The 19,520-nt window shown below is 37.8% G+C and overlaps 1 protein-coding gene and 1 pseudogene across 2 annotated transcripts in view; one reads left to right on the forward strand and one right to left on the reverse strand.

Moving 5' to 3' along the window:
• IMMP2L (inner mitochondrial membrane peptidase subunit 2) overlaps positions 1-19,520 on the reverse strand; it is a 903,124-nt gene that overhangs the window by 807,855 nt on the left and 75,749 nt on the right. Inside the window, exon 4 of the mRNA XM_081244027.1 lies at positions 1,549-1,652. Within this exon, the coding sequence (XP_081100153.1) occupies positions 1,549-1,652 (104 nt within the window). The remainder of the gene's footprint in view (positions 1-1,548; positions 1,653-19,520) is intronic.
• On the forward strand, positions 5,150-6,013 carry LOC308622772 (ras-related protein Rab-9A-like; annotated as a pseudogene). Its single transcript has one exon. The product of its transcript is annotated as a ras-related protein Rab-9A-like (transcript).

Genomic DNA, 19,520 nt, shown 5'->3' on the forward strand with positions numbered 1-19,520 from the left:
ATACACTATTTCTGAAATTAATTTATATAATAAATATCAATTACTTTAATATTTACATAAATGAATAGTGTTCTCTTTTTTACATAGTCTATGATATGCTAGGGTACTGTTATGGACCCATGCAACCCTGAATTTTAAGGAGCCTTTTTTTTTTCTCCCAACTACCTATTCAAATTCACTGTGTTAGAGATAGTATGTTTCTCATAGAAAAAAGTTACTGCACGATTGTCTGCTTATAGTGTGACCTCTTTCACTTGGGTGGGTATCCTCTCCACCACTAAGCGAGGATGTAACCTTGTCAAACCAAAGGCAAAAGAATAATGAGTGCACGACAGGCTAACCCAGCATGGAAAGGTTGTTAAGGAGGTTGCATAAACAGTTCCACGAATGACAAAATAAAAGTATACTCCAAAGAGTAGGTTAATATTAAAGAAAGCACTCAAGAACATGAGAAGCATTTAATTCCCATCCTTGGATGGCTGCCATACAAAACTTCACTCAAATTTATTTCATTAGTTACTGACCAGATTTACTTAATATGTTTTCAAATCTTGGCAGAACAGGTTTGACTGAGACACATTTAGAAAATATCTATTTCCACAAAGTACTAGCCAAAGGTAAGTATGAACTAGTAGATAACGTTTTGCTTTTACCAATTATAAATTATCACCCAACAAAAGACAATCATTCCAATTCAAGAATCAGAACTATAAGTTGGAAGTCTTCACCAAACAGGATTTTACTATCATTAAAACAAGTAACAGTAACTGCTACATTAATTGCCACTCCAAAGCACTACCTGGCATAACAGGGAATCATATTAAAACATTTTTATAAGTAGCTGAAACCAGCAGAAATTAGACAAGTTCTGTTGCAGTCTTCTCAATGTAAATTTACTTTTAAAAAAAAACAAACAAATCTCAAGCATGTACTAGGACTATCATTGTGTCAGTTATGTACATTTTGACATTCCTTTTCTACACTATGATTGGAATGAAATTTTTGTTCCGGACCAGTCTTAATACTTTAACAGAGAAACAGTGCCACCTTTTGGTCCCAAACAAAAGCCTCCAGTCTACTAGTCTTCCAAACTTCCTTTTTTCAGTTAAATTACCGATATCTATAAATGTCACTGAATTTCATGTCACAATTATCATCGTCTAGAAATATTTTGTAGCTACACAAGCTAATAAACCACGAGGATAACTTAAGAGTTGCTTCCAAAATGTGGAATTTCAAAATTACCCAAATACCAAGTTCATGTACTCTAGATCATCAATATAATAATTTCTAATCAACATTTCATTAAACACGTTCTGCCAAATCCAGGTATGTCAGTCAACTAATATATTTTAAGTATAAAAGAAAAATCCTTTCTTATAGCACTTACATTTCAAAATTGATTTTGAAAAATGCATTATATCAATATTTTAAATGGACCTATTAATTTCATAATTGACAATATGGTAGAAACAGTGAATTGCTAGTTAAATCAGATAATTATAAATAATCTTATATATGAATATAGTATGTTTCTGATTTACTTACACTAATGACACAATGTCACCACGTTGTACTTCAAAATTCCTCACTTTCCAGTGGTTCAAAAGCACCACATCAGATGACTGGCTCCCCCCAGGATTTAAAGAAGGCTAAAAAATAAGATGAAAGAGACACATCTATCATTTGTATTTTTCATTCTTCATGGTTCCTTGCACTTCATAGCTGTAGTGCAGTGCAATAAAACATTTCTAATATGGTAGCTTTCAACAAATTGCTGTTCTAAAATAACTGTAAATGATGAGTTTTCAAAAAGGCTCGTTGGGATTCTTCACAGAGAACCAGAAAAAAAAAAATACATTACCAATACTTATTTGAAAGGAAAACGTGCTAGATTTTCAAATCTTTACTAAACTCCAACAAAGAGCATGGAAACCTGTAAGAAGAATTAAAAGGAAAAAGTGAATCAAACCTCCCAACAAAATATCCGGATAGGATCTAATTCCACAGTAAGTACACATTATCGTTCCATCTGGAGAAAAGAAGAAATAATCTCAAATCAACCAGGAAAATACCCATATGAAGAAGTAAAGGGACCAGAAGAAACGAGTGATAGGATAATCTTGGAAAATATGGGAATTTGCCGATTTGACCCCTCTTTTCTCCAGGGAGCATGCAACAAGGGTCCTGGCTCCAGTTTAAGCCTAATAAGTAACCTTCACCTTAGGATTCAGACAAGTCTAGATGTGCCTAAGGATTGATGGGGCAAAAACTGAGAAACATTTCGTGTAAGAATTCACCTGAAGGTCAGGAATCATCTAGCCATAAAAAACTGACTAAGGAGCCATAAAGCCAACATACCTGTCACCTGGACAGGGGTGCAGAAAAAGCCAATGGATATCAAGTCTGAAACCTGATGGTGGACAAAAGAATGAGAAAAAGTAGGAGAGCTTTTTCACCATTGACCCTCCAGGGTCTCTGAGAATGTCATAGGGGAAACAGCAATTTCTGCGGTGGTGGGAAAGGTACCAAACCACAGCTGAGGCACTCCACCTTCACAGATGGTGGCCGCAAGAGGAGACACAGCCACAGCAACCAGGGCAGGAGCGAGGAAAACAGTGCATGCCAGACAACAGCCCGTCCCTGGAGCAGTAGTGACATACTCTTTTTTAAAGATTCCTGGTATTACTTATAGGTTCTACAAAGCAGATGTGGGCAAAGCTGTGGAAATTCTGCATGGGGGCTATTATCATGATCTTATTTTTGACTCCCCAGATTTTTTGTGGCCAAAAACTATTGGTTATCCTTGGGAGTCTCAAACCCTTCTACAGCTTCTGCAACTCCTTTATGCGATAATGCCTAAATATCTAACTTTAGTTTTGAATTCCCTGCTAATCATCACTTGACTATCTGACATAAAATTCAACATGATTAAATGGAATTTGTCATCATTTCCTACCAAAACAATTTTCTTCCTTATTTTCTTACATCCTATTTACCATTTCCCCAGTCAACCAACTTAAAATCTTAATTCATCTTTTTACTTCATTTTCAACCAGTCACCAAGCTAAAGGGATTTTCTTTTCATAATATTTTTCACTAATGGCCCATCTTGTCTCCTCTCTACCAACATATTTCAAGCACCAGTCATCATATAACTTCATGCACCTATACTAGTCAGTCTCTCATCTCCAACTCAAAAGTGCATTATTCTATTTCTTTATAACTATAAAATCTTAAGTTACTTAACTTTATTATACTCCAATTTCCCTACTAGTAAAATGGTGATATTTAGTAACTATTCTCTAACTAATAATTAAATAATAATAATAGCCAATACTTGCCGAGTACTTACCATGTGCAAGACATTGTTCTAAGGGCTTTACAAATATTAACTTACTCGGTGAGATCATGCATTTAAAGTGCTTAGAATAGTTCTTAGCCCATAGTTAAGCTCTCAATAACTTCTATTATTGATATTACTAAATCAAAACTTTAATTAGAGATAGTTTTGTACCCTTTCCCCAGGTTCCTCCTCTGGCTCTATCCCTAGTAAGGAACAGAGCTGATACGGCAGGATAAATCCAAGGGGCTTTGTTGGGCCATGGTGCTAGGGTATGGAGCTTTTGCCATCACACAGTAGGGTTAAGCTAAAAGTCACGCTTCCATAGGGGTTTATTCTTTCTCATCCATATTTCTCATTCATATTCTCTATTTCTTCCTCTCCCTCTCTGTCTTTGAGTTCTGTATCTTGCAAGTCCTTTCCCCTTATTTCTTTGTATTTCTCTTCCTACATAATTGATGTGGCAAAGGTGGCCTAGGGGTAGACCACCTGCACATAAAGAGAAAATCTCCTTTCCATTGCACTTGCACTGGGCCCGTTTCTTTTCCTTGCCATCAGAGTAGTGAAGAACAAAAGTGATTTAATTATTTCCAACTGCTCTTCCTTAGTGTCCTTTATTGTTTTTCAAAAGTTTGTGATTACAACTCTTAATAAGAAAGGCATTTTACACTTTACCCAATACACACATGCACGAATACACACATCTGAACAAAATGCCACAAAATAATAATTACCTTTGCTTCAAACACCCTGATATTTTCTTTCTCTCTTAATCTATGTTTTTAAAATTCTGTCTATAGCCAACCATATTAATTTCCCATCCACTATTATTGATTTGCAACCTACAAATAAATTGTAACCCACAGTGCTAACACCATAGCTTTACATGATTCTTCTTTAACCATTATCCTATGAAGGCTGCTTTCTTCTGGAATTCTACCATCAGTTCTTTCATCTCTGCTTTATATTATTTCCTTAGAAAAGATCATCACTATTCTCAGTTGCAAATACCACCCATATACCTATGACTGTTAAAAGTAAAGTCCCAAATCACTTCCTCCTCTATACTCAATACATAGCACTGCATATTACAACACTTTGCATACTGTGATGTCAGTTTTATTTACCTGTCTCCACATCTAAACGGGAAGCACTTTATCCATTATTGTGACCCCTAGTTAAATTTATACCCTACCCCCCAACTGCATTTCTGAAATTCTAGAACATAATTCTAATTGGTTGCTGGGCATCAAATTTGATCAAGCTGTTCCCCTACTTAAAACCCTTCACTAGCTTCCTGACACTACCAACATGACTGTCTTCAACATAAAAATGAAGAGACAGGGCTTTCCTGGTGGCGCAGTGCTTGAGAGTCCACCTGCCGATGCAGGGGACACGGGTTCGTGCCCCGGTCCGGAAAGATTCCACATGCTGCAGAGCGGCTGGGCCCGTGAGCCATGGTCGCTGAGCCTGTGCGTCCGGAGCCTGTGTTCCGCAACGGGAGAGGCCACAACAGTGAGAGGCCCACGCACCACAAAAAAAATAATAAATAAAAATCAAGAGACATATGATCTGCAGGACCCTACCAATCCCCACTTACATGGTTCCTACAAGTTATACTAAACCACAAGCAGTGCTCTCTACACACAGGTTAGTTCCTCACACTCGCAAGGCATCATGTAAGCAAAATTCCTGCCTGAAATGTTTTCCCCCCTTTCCATCTTCCCACAATCTGTTTAACTCATACTTCAAAACAACACTTGAGGGCCCCGCCCTGTCGCCACGTTGTTCCCTTGGTGCTGGACGGGAGCAACTGCAGTCGGACCTGGGCAGTGCCGCCGACGCCTCCTGCCCGCCGAGTCCTCGACCCTCTCTCTTTCCTCACTGCACCCGGACGGGCTGGCCCGGAGCTCCCGGGCTTCCTCCGTGTGGCCACGAGAAACTCCCTGCACTCCTATATTGAGCCTGGCACAGTGGTGAACGGCTTTTCCTGCGGTCCGTGTCCAAGTGGATCTTCCCGGCAGCCCTAGAGATAATGATGATATTTGAACTGAACAATTAAGGGTTCTGAAATCAGACATTTTGAGATTAAAAATGGCAGGAAAATCATTACTTTTTAAAGTAATTCTCCTTGGAGATGGTGGAGTTGGGAAGAGTTCTCTAATGAACAGATAATGTGTCTAATAAGTTGGATACCCAGCTCTTCCATACAATAGGTGTGGAGTTTTTAAATAAAGATTTGGAGGTGGATGGACATTTTGTTACCATACAGATTTGGGACACGGCCGGTCAAGAGTGACTCAGAAGCCTGAGGACGCCATTTTACAGAAGTTCTGACTGTTGCCTGCTTACTTTTGGTGTCGATGATTCTCAAAGCTTCCAGAATTTGAGTAACTGGAAGAAAAAATTCATATATTATGCGGATGTGAAAAAGCCGAAAGCTTTCCTTTTGTGATTTTGGGTAACAAGGTTGACATCAGCGAGCGGCAGGTGTCTGCAGAAGAATTTCAAGCCCGGTGCAGGGACAACAGAGACCATCCTTACTTTGAAACAAGAGCAAAAGATGCCACGAATGTCACAGCGGCCTTTGAGGAAGCAGTTCGAGGAGTGCTTGCTACCGAGGATAGGTCAGATCACTTGATTCAGACAGACACAATTAGTCTGCAATGAAAGCCCAAGCCCAGCTAGCTCATCTTGCTGTTGAAGTTAGAGAGGTTGCCTGTGCGATCTAACCAGCTCATACACTTGCACAGATAAGCACAGGGTGGAGACGAGAATTGGTGTTTGCAGCGATGGATCATGTACTCATAAAATTAAACTAACCATATTACTGCCTTGTTAGTGGGTGGGAGAAGGGACACAACCACTCACAGGAGACTCTATTTACTCAGTAATGGCAACTTACATTTATAAGTTGTAACGGTTGTCTAATAATGTTTAATTTAAATATGTATGTTACAGAGCTAATAAATGAGATGACCAAGACTTTATAATTACAACAAAACACTTGAGTATTCTAGAAGTTACTGTTTTTTCCCTGGGAAAATGGAGAACTACTTTTTCTATGTGTATATTTTTATGTAATTAGCATTCTGTTCCTGGTTCAGGGAAAACATGTCCTAAAGCAATAATGTTAGATATTAAAGATTAAAATCCAGAAAAAAAAAAAACTTGAATTCCATGAGGCAATCTCATAGGAATTCTTTCCTATCACTCGTTATCTCTCCTCTCCATTCCCATCTTCAGTCTCCATTAGGTGATCAAAACCCCCAAGTTCCCCATCAAAACCTGTGACTGCTGCTATCATAGCAGTTTTAAGCACATATTATAATTATTGGATTGTCTCTCTCTCCAAGAGTCTATAAGCATTTTGAGAATAGATTATTTCTTATGTCTGTGTTCTTGATACGTGGGCAAGTAAGGATGTTAATAAATTTTAGTGGAAAGAATTTTTTAAAAATCAATTAATGAAATTTCCAAAGACTCCCCAAATCAACATGCCCAAAACAGAGACCATATTCCATCCTAGCCCCAAAATATACTTCCATACTCTCCTCCTTAGTTAACAGTTTCACCACTCACCTTATCCCCCATACTACAAAACTCTTGAGTCCTTCTCAACTTCTCTCTCCAAGAATTTCCCTCTTCCCAGAATGCCTTTTCCCTACTTGGAAAAATTCTGTTTATCTTTCAAAGTCCAGCTCAGATGATGGTGACTTCTCTGTGAAGCCTTAAAACAAAACACAACAAAACTTGAAGTTCCCTTGCAGAAATTAGGAAATTACATCCTGGTGCTCCATGGTTAGGGACAGAATAATCCCTATTGACTCAAATCTTGACACTTGCATTCATCTTTCCCTTACAGAATCAATCATCTACCAACTTTTCTAATGTTAATTGTTAGAACCAAAAGCTAATGCATTGTAAACAAAAGATTTATGTAGGAGAAAAAAAAAAACCCAGAAGGAAGCACGTCTAATTTCAAGCAATAAAATATTAGAATCATTAGTCAACACCTGGAAGACCTTGTTTGATTTTTACAAAGGAAACAATAGTTTTCTTTTTTACCTTTCCTCTCCTCCACAAGGCTAAATTAATCATTCCCCCACCTGTGCTCCCTTAGCAATTTACGTAAACTTCAGGGATAGCTCTTAAAACCTTATTACAGATATTTGCCTATACACATGACTCTTTCACTGTAAGTTTCTCAATTGAAGGAACCATACTTTATTCATTTTTGTATGCCCAATCCCAGAACAGTGGCTGGAAAATAGTATTTCTATACTTTGAAGTTTAAAAGATTAAAGGTGTTTGAAAGTATATTTAACTAAGATGTTTCCCAAGCAATGTACGTTATCTAAACAATGTATACATCTCTTGGACTTCCCTGGTGGCACAGTGGTTAAGAATCTGCCTGCCAATGCAGGGGACACGGGTTCGAGCCCTGGTCTGAGAAGATCCCACATGCCGCAGAGCAACTAAACCCGTGCGCCACAACTACTGAGCCTGTGCTCTACAGTCCGTGCTCTGCAACAAAAAGAAGCCATTGCAATGAGAAGCCCGCACACCACAATGAAGAGTAGCCCCTGCTCGCCGCAACTAGAGAAAGCCCACGTGCAGCAACAAAGACCCAACGCAGCCAAAAATTAATTAATTAATTATTTTTTAAAAAATAAACAATGTATACGTCTTCCAAGAAAATATACTCTGGATGAGTAAGTTCAGTAAAAAAATTTTTGTGTTGCATCAAGTAGGCAATTTAAGCATTAGGAATAAAGTTGGACAGTGCTTTGTTAGTATCCATAATAAGATAATGTTAATCAAAACAGAGTAAAATTTTCTTTACAATTCATTTATAAATGTAAATAACACTTATGAATATTAATAACACTTTTCATAAAGAGAAAATTTCTGTAATTGGGAAACTGTTCCTATAGCACTATAAAAACCATAGTTGTTTGTACTTCAATTAAAATTTTTTTAAAAAATAAGTACACTTTACTTCTTGAGTTTTCTAAAACAACTTTTCAGGAGAAAAATAATGCACTAACTTCAAAATGAAAATTTTATATAAGAAATGAAGAAAACTTCATTTGGATGATGCAATTTTAGAAAAATTAGTAAACCATGTTATTTCTTGGAAATTTTACATCTTGTTTTTCCCTGTGGTAAGGGCAGTTTGCTTCAGACAGAGCAAGCAATCTTTTCAAACCAAAGAAGGTATACACATGAAATCTAAATTAAAAGTCATAAACTTTGGGAACCCAATGTAACCAAAGAGTCCATATTTTCTTGTCATGTTGTTAATATTTTAAATCCTAGATTCCCAGAGATTACATCAAAATTATAACCAACTGAAAATAACAATGTTTTTTGAAGTAAGAAACCTCAGAGAATATTTAATCTAGGAGTTTCTTTTTTTGTTTTAATTGAAGTAAAATTGATTTACAATGTTGTGTTAGTTTCTGGTATACGGCAAAGTGAGTCAGTTATATATTTTTTCAGATAATTTTCCATATATATAAAACTGAATGTATTCTTACTGAATATAGTTCCCTGTGCTATACAGTAGGACCTTATTGTTTATCTATTTTGCATGTAGTAGTTTGTATCTGCTAATCCCAAACTCCTAATTTATCCCTCCCTGCCCCTTCCCCTTTGGTAACCATAAGTTTGTTTTCTATGTCTGTGAGTCTGTTTCTGTTTTGTATATAAGTTCATTTGTATCATATTTTAGAGTCCATATAAGTGATATTATATGATATTTGTCTTTCTCTTTCTGACTTACTTCACTTAGTATGATAATCTCTAGGTCCATCCATGTTGCTGCAAATTACATTATTTCCTTCTTTTTTATGGCTGAGTAATATTTCTTTGTGTGTATGTGCGCGCACGCACACCTGTGTGTGTGTGTGTGTGTATATATATATATATATATATATATATATATATATATATATATATATATATCACATCTTCTTTATCCATTCATCTGTTGATGGACATTTAGGTTGCTTCCATGTCTTGGCTATTGTAAATAGTGCTACTATAAACATTGGGGTGCATGTATCTTTTCAAATTAGAGTTTTCTCCAAATATTTGCCCAGCAGTGGGAGTGCTGGATCATACAGCAACTCTATTTTTAGTTTTTTAAGGAACCTCCATACTGTTTTCCATGGTGGCTGCACCAATTTACGTTCCCACCAACAAGGTAGGAGGGTTCCCTTTCCTCCACAACCTGTCCAATCTAGGAGTTTCTACCTGTATCTCAAAATGTGTGACTGTGTCAGATGTTCCTGCTTGCAGTCAAGGAGATTTCCAGCAGCAAGGGGGAAAACACTGCTAGTCATTGGGATTACCAACAAAGAAGAAAATAAACCCAAAAGCAGCTCTGCCCTTCTTTACTTCAGTCATTTACATTCTCACACAATCAATTCCTTAGCTTCTACTGTGGAGCACTAGGATTAAAAATCAAACAACTTAGATAAGTCTTTTGGACTTGTACACACTGTTGTATTTAAAATAGATAACCAACAAGGACCTACTATATAGCACAGGGAATGCTGCTCAATGTTCTGTAATAACCTAAATGGGAAAAGAATTTGAAAAAGAATAGACACATGTATATGTATAACTGAAAAAAAGAAAGAAAATTAAAAAAAATCAAACAACTTAGATAAGTCTTTTGGATAGCCCTTGCTCTAAAGACAGAAAACTATGTTCAAAACTGGACTCCACTTGCTTACTAGCCAGATTACCTGAAACAAACTAACATTTCCAAACCTGATTTCCACATCTATAAAGTGGGGATTGCAGTACCACCCACCTCATAGGGTTCTCATATGAGAATTAAATCAGAGGATCCAGGAAACATTCTTAATAGTGCATGATACCAGTCAACAAATAAGATGATAATGATGACTATAGCAACAATAGGACAAAGGGAAACAAAATCAAGTACAATATCCTTTCCATAAGATTCAAAGTAAGATTAAGCCTTTGCTGCGCTTCCCTGGTGGCACAGCAGTTGGGAGTCCGCCTGCCAGTGCAGGGGACATGGGTTCGTGCCCCAGTCCAGGAAGATCCCACATGCCACAGAGCGGCTGGGCCTGTGAGCCATGGCTGCTGAGCCTCCGTGTCCAGAGCCTGTGCTCTGCAATGGAAGAGGCCACAACAGTGAGAGGCCCGTGTACCGCAAAAAAAAAAAAAAAGATTAAGCCTTTGCTTATTGCCCTGAATGTTTTTCCTTTTAAAAACTGGCATACCTCTTTTTATTGCTCTTCACTTTGTGCTTCACAGATATTTTGTTTTTACAAATTGAAGGTTTGTGTCAACCCTGCATCAAGGGTCTATCGGCTCTATTTTTCCAACAATATATACTCACTTCGTGTCACATTTTGGTAATCCTAGCAATATTTCAAGTTTTTCATTTATGATACTTGTTGTGGTCAGTAATCTTTGATGTTGTTATCATAATTGTTTTGGGGCACCACAAACTGTGTCCATATAAAACAGCAAATTTAATTGATAAATGTTGTGTGTGTTCTGACTGCTCCACCGCCTGGTCATTCCCCCCACTCTGGCCTTCCCATTCCCTGAGACACAACAATATTGAAATTAGGCCAGTCAATACCCCTACAATAAGTGTTCAAGTGAAAGGAAGAGTTATAGGTATCTCACTTTAAATCAGAAGCTAGAAATTAAGACCATGAAACTCAGATTGGGACTTGAACCCATGGAACCAGGACTTGAACCTGGCCAAAACCCAGACTGGGACTTAAACCCACATTCTTTTAACTGAGATCACACACCTGGTCTCAGGACTTACTGAAGCTCAGGTTCTTGATGACTCATGGCAGAAACAATTCAGTGAGAGACAAAGTGGTAGGTAAAAAGTGGATTTATTTAGAGAGAAACACACTCCATAGACAGAGTGTGGGCCATCACAGAAGACGAGAGAGGCACCAGGGTATGGGGTTGTCAGTTTTCATAGGGGCAGGTAATTTCATAGGCTAATGAGTGGGAGAAGTATTCCAGTTATTTTGGGGAAGGGGCAGAGATTTCCAGGATTGGGCCACTGCACACTTTTTGATCTTTGATGGTCAGCCTCAGAACTGTTATGGAGCTGGTGGGTGTGTCACTTAGCATATGCTAATGTATTACAATGAGTGTATAATGAGATTCAAGGTCCACTGGAAGCCAAATCTTCCACCATCTTGGACCTATTTGGTTCTAATCCGTTTACGTCGTGTCCTCGGGCTATGTCATTCTTTTAAAGGTTGTGCCCTGCCCCCTTCCCTCCTGTTTCAAAATGATTAAGCTTAGTGACTAAAGGATGTGGAAAGCCAAGAAAAGCTGAAAGCTAGGCCTCTTAGGCCAGTTAGCCAAATTGTGACTGCAAAGGAAAAGTTATTGACAGAAAGTAAAAGTGCTATTCTAGTGAACACACAAATGATAAGAAAGTGAAACAGCCTTATTGCTGATATGGAGAAAGTTTTAGTGGTCTAGAGAGAAGATCAAACCAGCCACAACATTCCCTTCAGCCAAAGCCAAATCCAGAGCAAGGTTCTAACTCTCTTCAATTCTGTGAAGGCTGAGAGAGGTGAAGAAGCTGCAGAAGAAAAGTATGAAGCTAGTGGAGGTTGGTTCATGAGGTTTAAGGAAGGAAGCCATCTCCATAACATCAAAGTGCAAAGTGAAGCAGCAAGTGCTGATGTAGAAGCTGCCCAAATTATCTAGAAGTTCTAGCTAAGATAATTTGTGAAGGTGGCTAGACTAAGCAACAGATTTTCAATGTAGATGAAATAGCCTTGTACTAGAAGATGCCATCCAGAACTTTCATAGCTAGAGAAAAGTCCATGCCTGGCTTCAAAACTTCAAAGGACAGGGTGAGTCTCTTGTTAGGGGCTAATGCAGCTGGTAACTTTAAGCTGAAGCCACTGCTCAATTACCATTCTGAAAATCACAGGGCCTTTAAGAATTATGCTAAATCTACTCTGCCTGTGCTCTGTAAATGGAACAACAAAGTCTGAATGACAGCACATCTCTTTACAACATGGTTTACTGAATATTTTAAGGTCTGTGGAGACCTACTGCTCAGAAAAAAATATTCCTTTCAAAATATGACTGCTTATTGACAATGCATTTGGTCATCGAAGAACTCTGACAGATGTACAACAAGACTAATGTTGTTTTTCACGCCTGCTAACACAACATCCATTCTGTAGCCCATGGATCAAGGAGGAATTTCAACTTTCAAGTGTTATTATTTAAGAAATAAATGTTGTAAGGCTATAGCTGCCATAGTTAGTGATTTCTCTGATGAATCAGGGCAAAGTAAATTGAAAACCTTCTGGAAAGGATGCACCATTCTAGATGCCATTAAAAACATTCATAATTCATGGGAAGAGGTCAAAATACCAACATTAACAGGAGTTTGGGAGAAGTTGATTCCAACCCTCACAGATGACTTTGAGGGGTGTAAGACCTCAGTGGAGGAAGAAATTGCAGATGTGGTAGAAACAGCAAGAGAACTAGAATTAGAAGTAGAGACTGAAGATGTAACTGAATTGCACAATTTCATGATAACACTAAAGGATGAGGAGTTCCTTCTTACTGAGCAAAGAAAGTGGTTTCTTGAGATGGAATCTACTCCTGGTGAAGATGATGTGAAGATGGTTGAAATGACAACAAAGGACTCAGAATATTACATAAACTTAGCTGATAAAGCAGTAGCAGGGTTTGAGAGGACTGACTCCAATTTTTTGAAACAAGTTCTACTGCTATCAAATAGCAGTGCAGGCGACAGAAATATTCCTTGTGAAAGGAAGAGTCAATTGATGCAACAAACTTTATTTTTGTCTTATTTTAAGAAACTGCTACAAGGGACACAGGTTCAAGCCCTGGTCTGGGAAGATCCCACATGCCACGGAGCAACTAAGCCCGTGTACCACATCTACTGAGCCTGTGCTCTAGAGCCCGCGTGCCTAGAGCCCGTGCTCTGCAACAAGAGAAGCCATCGCAATGAGAAGCCCGTGCACCACCGCAATGAGAAGCCCGTGCACCACAACCAAGAGTAGCCCCCGCTTGCTTCAATCAGAGAAAGCCCACGTGCAGCAACGAAGACCCAATGCAGCCAAAAATAAATAAATAAAATAATTTTTTTTAAAAAAAGAATTTTTTTATAAAAAAAATTCTTGGTGCATTGTTTCATTTCAGCTAAGCAAATAAAATAAATTTATTTTTAAAAAGATGGAAACTTTATTTTCTAATATGAATATTTATTGTTGTAAAATTCCTCCTAAGTGCTCTGTTACCTATATACAACAAATGTTGCCATGTTATATTTTCATTTTTGTTCTATTCAAAATATTTTCTGATTTCTTTTGATAGTTCTCTTTGGCCTGTGGATTATTAAGAAGTATCTGTTTAATTTCCAAGTGCTTGGAGATTTACCTGTTATCTTTTTATCATTAACTCCTGGTTTAATTCCATAATGGTCTGAGAACATACTTTGTGTGATTTCAGTTCTTTTAAATGTAATATTTGTATTATATTGGTGAATATTCTATGCAGACTTGGAAAAATGTTTATTCAATTGTTGAGTTTAGTGTTCTCTAAATCGTATGTAGTTTGTTGATGGTGTTATGCAGTTCTTCTATGTCCTTGCTGATTTTTTTGTCTACTATTTCTACTATTGATATAGAAACATATATGCTGTGGAAAAAAAAAAGAAATTGCTAGAGCCACCCAAACTTTCAGCACCCACGACCCTGATAAATCAGCAGCAACAACAATGAGGCACAACCCTACAACAGCAAAAAGATTATGACTCACTGAAAGCTCAGAAGCTGGTTAGCAATTTTTAGCAATAAAGTATTGTTTAAGATATGTTCATTGTTATTTTTAGACATAATGCTATTGCACTTAATAGACTACAGAATAATGTAAACATAACTTTTATATGCACTGGGAAACGAACAACAAAAAAAAAAACCATGTGACTTGCTTTATTGTGCTATTCACTTTATTGTGGTGGTCTGGAACCAAACTTGCAATACCTCTGAGGTACGCCTGAACTAAACTGGAAGTCCTCAGGCTGAAATTTTTACCACCATTACCCCCCGACTACTAAATTCTTGGTGCATTGTTTCATTTCAGCTAAGCAAATAAAGTAAGCATACTTCTATTTTGGATTTCAATTGTTCTGCCTCTAGGAAGTAATCCAGAAAAAATTTCAATGTGCATAACTATTGAAAAATATCTTCTAGAAAAACATGATGCCTGGGCTTCCCTGGTGGTGCAGTGGTTAAGAGTACACCTGCCAATACAGGGGACATGGGTTAAAGCCCTGGTCTGGGAAGAGCCCACAGGCCGCGGAGCAACTAAGCCTGTGCGCCACAACTACTGAGCCTACACTCTGGAGCCCACAAGCCACAACGACTGAAGCCCGTGTGCCTAGAGCCCATGCTCCACAACAAGAGAAGCCACTGCAACGAGAAGCCCGTGCACCACAACGAAGAGTAGCCCTTGCTTGCCACAACTAGAGAAAGCCTGTGTGCAGCAACGAACACCCAACGCAGCGAAAAATAAATAAATTAAAAAAAAAATCAAAACATTATACCCATTATGTTTTTTTTTTTTACAAATTTAATCAGTTATACATATACATATGTTCCCATATCCCCTCCCTTTTGCGTCTCCCTCCCACCCTCCCTATCCCACCCCTCCAGGCAGTCACAAAGCACCGAGCTGATCTCCCTGTGCTATGAGGCTGCTTCCCACTAGCTATCTACCTTACGTTTGGTAGTGTATATATGTCCATGCCGCTCTTTCACTTTGTCACAGCTTACCCTTCCCCCCCCCATATCCTCAAGTCCATTCTCTAGTAGATCTGTGTCTGTATTCCTGTCTTACCCCTATGTTCTTCAGGACATTTTTTTTCCTTAAATTCCATATATATGTGTCAGCATACAGTATTTGTCTTTCTCTTTCTGACTTACTTCACTCTGTATGACAAACTCTAGGTCCATCCACCTCATTACAAATGGCTCAATTTTATTTCTTTTTATGGCTGAGTAATATTCCATTGTATATAAGTGCCACATCTTCTTTACCCATTCATCCGATGATGGACACTTAGGTTGTTTCCATCTCCGGGCTATTGTAAATAGGGCTGCTATGAACATTTTGGTACATGTCTCTTTTTGACTTATGGTTTTCTCAGGGTATATGCCCAGTAGTGGGATTGCTGGGTCATATGGTAGTTCTATTTGTAGTTTTTTAAGGAACCTCCATACCGTTCTCCATAGTGGCTGTACCAATTCACATTCCCACCAGCAGTGCAAGAGTGTTCCTTTTTTTCCACACCCTCTCCAGCATTTATTGTTTGTAGATTTCTTGATGATGGCCATTCTGACTGGTGTGAGATGATATCTCATTGTAGTTTTGATTTGCATTTCTCTAATGAGTAAAGATGTTGAGCATCCTTTCATGTGTTTGTTGGCAATCTGTATATCTTCTGTGGAGAAATGTCTATTTAGGTCTTCTGCCCATTTTTGGATTGGGTTGTTTGTTTTTTTGTTATTGAGCTGCATGAGCTGCTTATAAATTTTGGAGATTAATCCTTTGTCAGTTGCTTCATTTGCAAATATTTTCTCCCATTCTGAGGGTTGTCTTTTGGTCTTGTTTATGGTTTCCTTTGCTGTGCAAAAGCTTTGAAGTTTCATTAGGTCCCATGTGTTTATTTTTGTCTTTATTTCCATTTCTCTAGGAGGTGGGTCCAAAAGGATCTTGCTGTGATTTATGTCATAGAGTGTTCTGCCTATGTTTTCCTCTAAGAGTTTGATAGTGTCTGGCCTTACATTTAGGTCTTTAATCCATTTTGAGCTTATTTTTGTGTATGGTGTTAGGGAGTGATCTAATCTCATACTTTTACATGTCCCTATCCAGTTTTCCCAGCACCACTTATTGAAGAGACTGTCCTTTCTCCACTGTACATTCCTGCCTCCTTTATCAAAGATAAGGTGACCATATGTCCGTGGGTTTATCTCTGGGCTTTCTATCCTGTTCCATTGACCTATCTTTCTGTTTTTGTGCCAGTACCATACTGTCTTGATTACTGTAGCTTTGTAGTATAGTCTGAAGTCAGGGAGCCTGATTCCTCCAGCTCCATTTTTCGTTCTCAAGATTGCTTTGGCTATTCGGGGTCTTTTGTGTTTCCATACAAATTGTGAAATTTTTTGCTCTAGTTCTGTGAAAAATGCCAGGGGTAGTTTGATAGGGATTGCATTGAATCTGTAGATTGCTTTGGGTAGTAGAGTCATTTTCACAATGTTGATTCTTCCAATCCAAGAACATGGTATATCTCTCCATCTATCTGTATCATCTTTAATTTCTTTCATCAGTGTCTTATAATTTTCTGCATACAGATCTTTTGTCTCCTTAGGTAGGTTTATTCCTAGATATTTTATTCTTTTTGTTGCAATGGTAAATGGGAGTGTTTCCTTGATTTCACTTTCAGATTTTTCATCATTAGTATATAGGAATGCCAGAGATTTCTGTGCATTAATTTTGTATCCTGCAACTTTACCAAATTCATTGATTAGCTCTAGTAGTTTTCTGGTAGCATCTTTAGGATTCTCTATGTATAGTATCATGTCATCTGCAAACAGTGACAGCTTTACTTCTTCTTTTCCGATTTAGATTCCTTTTATTTCCTTTTCCTCTCTGATGGCTGTGGCTAAAACTTCCAAAACTAGGTTGAATAAGAGTGGTGAGAGTGGGCAACCTTGTCTTGTTCCTGATCTTAGTGGAAATGGTTTCAGTTTTTCACCATTGAGGACGATGCTGGCTGTGGGTTTGTCATATATGGCCTTTATTATGTTGAGGAAAGTTCCCTCTATGCCTACTTTCTGCAGGGTTTTTACCATAAATGGGTGTTGAATTTTGTCGAAAGCTTTCTCTGCATCTATTGAGATGATCATATGGTTTTTCTCCTTCAATTTGTTAATATGGTGTATCACGTTGATTGATTTGCATATATTGAAGAATCCTTGCATTCCTGGAATAAACCCCACTTGATCATGGTGTATGATCCTTTTAATGTGCTGTTGGATTCTGTTTGCTAGTATTTTGTTGAGGATTTTTGCATCTATGTTCATCAGTGATATTGGCCTGTAGTTTTCTTTCCTTGTGACATCCTTGTCTGGTTTTGGTATCAAGGTGATGGTGGCCTCGTAGAATGAGTTTGGGAGTGTTCCTCCCTCTGCTATATTTTGGAAGAGTTTCAGAAGGATAGGTGTTAGCTCTTCTCTAAATGCTTGATAGAATTCACCTGTGAAGCCATCTGATCCTGGGCTTTTGTTTGTTGGAAGATTTTTTATCACAGTTTCAATTTCAGTGCTTGTGATTGGTCTGTTCATATTTTCTATTTCTTCCTGATTCAGTCTTGGCAGGTTGTGCATTTCTAAGAATTTGTCCATTTCTTCCAGGTTGTCCATTTTATTGGCATAGAGTTGCTTGTAGTAATCTCTCATGATCTTTTGTATTTCTGCAGTGTCAGTTGTTACTTCTCCTTTTTATTTCTAATTCTATTGAGTCTTCTCCCTTCTTTTCTTGATGAGTCTGGCTAATGGTTTATCAATTTTGTTTATCTTCTCAAAGAACCAGCTTTTAGTTTTATTGATCTTAGCTATCGTTTCCTTCATTTCTTTTTCATTTATTTCTGATCTGATTTTTATGATTTCTTTCCTTCTGCTAACTTTGGGATGTTTTTGTTCTTCTTTCTCTAATTGCTTTAGGTGCAAGGTTAGGTTGTTTATTCGAGATGTTTCCTGTTTCTTAAGGTGGGATTGTATTGCTATAAACTTCCCTCTTAGAACTGCTTTTGCTGCATCCCATAGGTTTTGGGTCGTCGTGTCTCCATTGTCATTTGTTTCTAGGTATTTTTTAATTTCCCCTTTGATTTCTTCAGTGATCACTTTGTTATTAAGTAGTGTATTGTTTAGCCTCCATGTGTTTGTATTTTTTACAGCTCTTTTCCTGTAATTGATATCTAGTCTCATAGCATTGTGGTCGGAAAAGATACTTGATACAATTTCAATTTTCTTAAATTTACCAAGGCTTGATTTGTGACCCAAGATATGATCTATCCTGGAGAATGTTCCATGAGCACTTGAGAAAAATGTGTATTCTGTTGTTTTTGGATGGAATGTCCTATAAATATCAACTAAGTCCATCTTCTTTAATGTATCATTTAAAGCTTGTGTTTCCTTATTTATTTTCATTTTGGATGATCTGTCCATTGGTGAAAGTGGGGTGTTAAAGTCCCCTACTATGATTGTGTTACTGTCGATTTCTCCTTTTATGGCTGTTAGTATTTGCCTTATGTATTGAGGTGCTCCTATGTTCGGTGCATAAATATTTACAATTGTTATATCTTCTTCTTGGATCAATCCCTTGATCATTATGTAGTGTCCTTCCCCTACTATGATTGTGTTACTGTCGATTTCTCCTTTTATGGCTGTTAGTATTTGCCTTATGTATTGAGGTGCTCCTATGTTGGGTGCATAAATATTTACAATTGTTATATCTTCTTCTTGGATCGATCCCTTGATCATTATGTAGTGTCCTTCTTTGTCTCTTCTAGTAGTCTTTATTTTAAAGTCTATTTTGTCTGATATGAGAATTGCTACTCCAGCTTTCTTTTCGTTTCCATTTGCATGGAATATCTTTTTCCATCCCCTTACTTTCAGTCTGTATGTGTCTCTAGGTCTGAAGTGGGTCTCTTGTAGACAGTATATATATGGGTCTTGTTTTTGTATCCATTCAGCCAATCTGTGTCTTTTGGTGGGAGCATTTAGTCCATTTACATTTAAGGTAATTATTGATATGTATGTTCCTATTCCTATTTTCTTAATTGTTTTGGGTTTGTTATTGTAGGTCTTTTCCTTCTGTTGTGTTTCTTGCCTAGAGAAGTTCTTTTAGCATTTGTTGTAAAGCTGGTTTGGTGGTGCTGAACTCTCTCAGCTTTTGCTTGTCTGTAAACGTTTTAATTTCTCCAGCAAATCTGAATGAGATCCTTGCTGGGTAGAGTAATCTTGGTTGCAGGTTTTTCTCCTTCATCACTTTAATTATGTCCTGCCACTCCCTTCTGGCTTGTAGAGTTTCTGCTGAG

The sequence above is a fragment of the Mesoplodon bidens genome (assembly GCF_964165515.1).
Source record: "Mesoplodon bidens genome assembly, chromosome: 9".
In the NCBI taxonomy this organism is placed as follows: Eukaryota; Metazoa; Chordata; class Mammalia; order Artiodactyla; family Ziphiidae; genus Mesoplodon; species Mesoplodon bidens.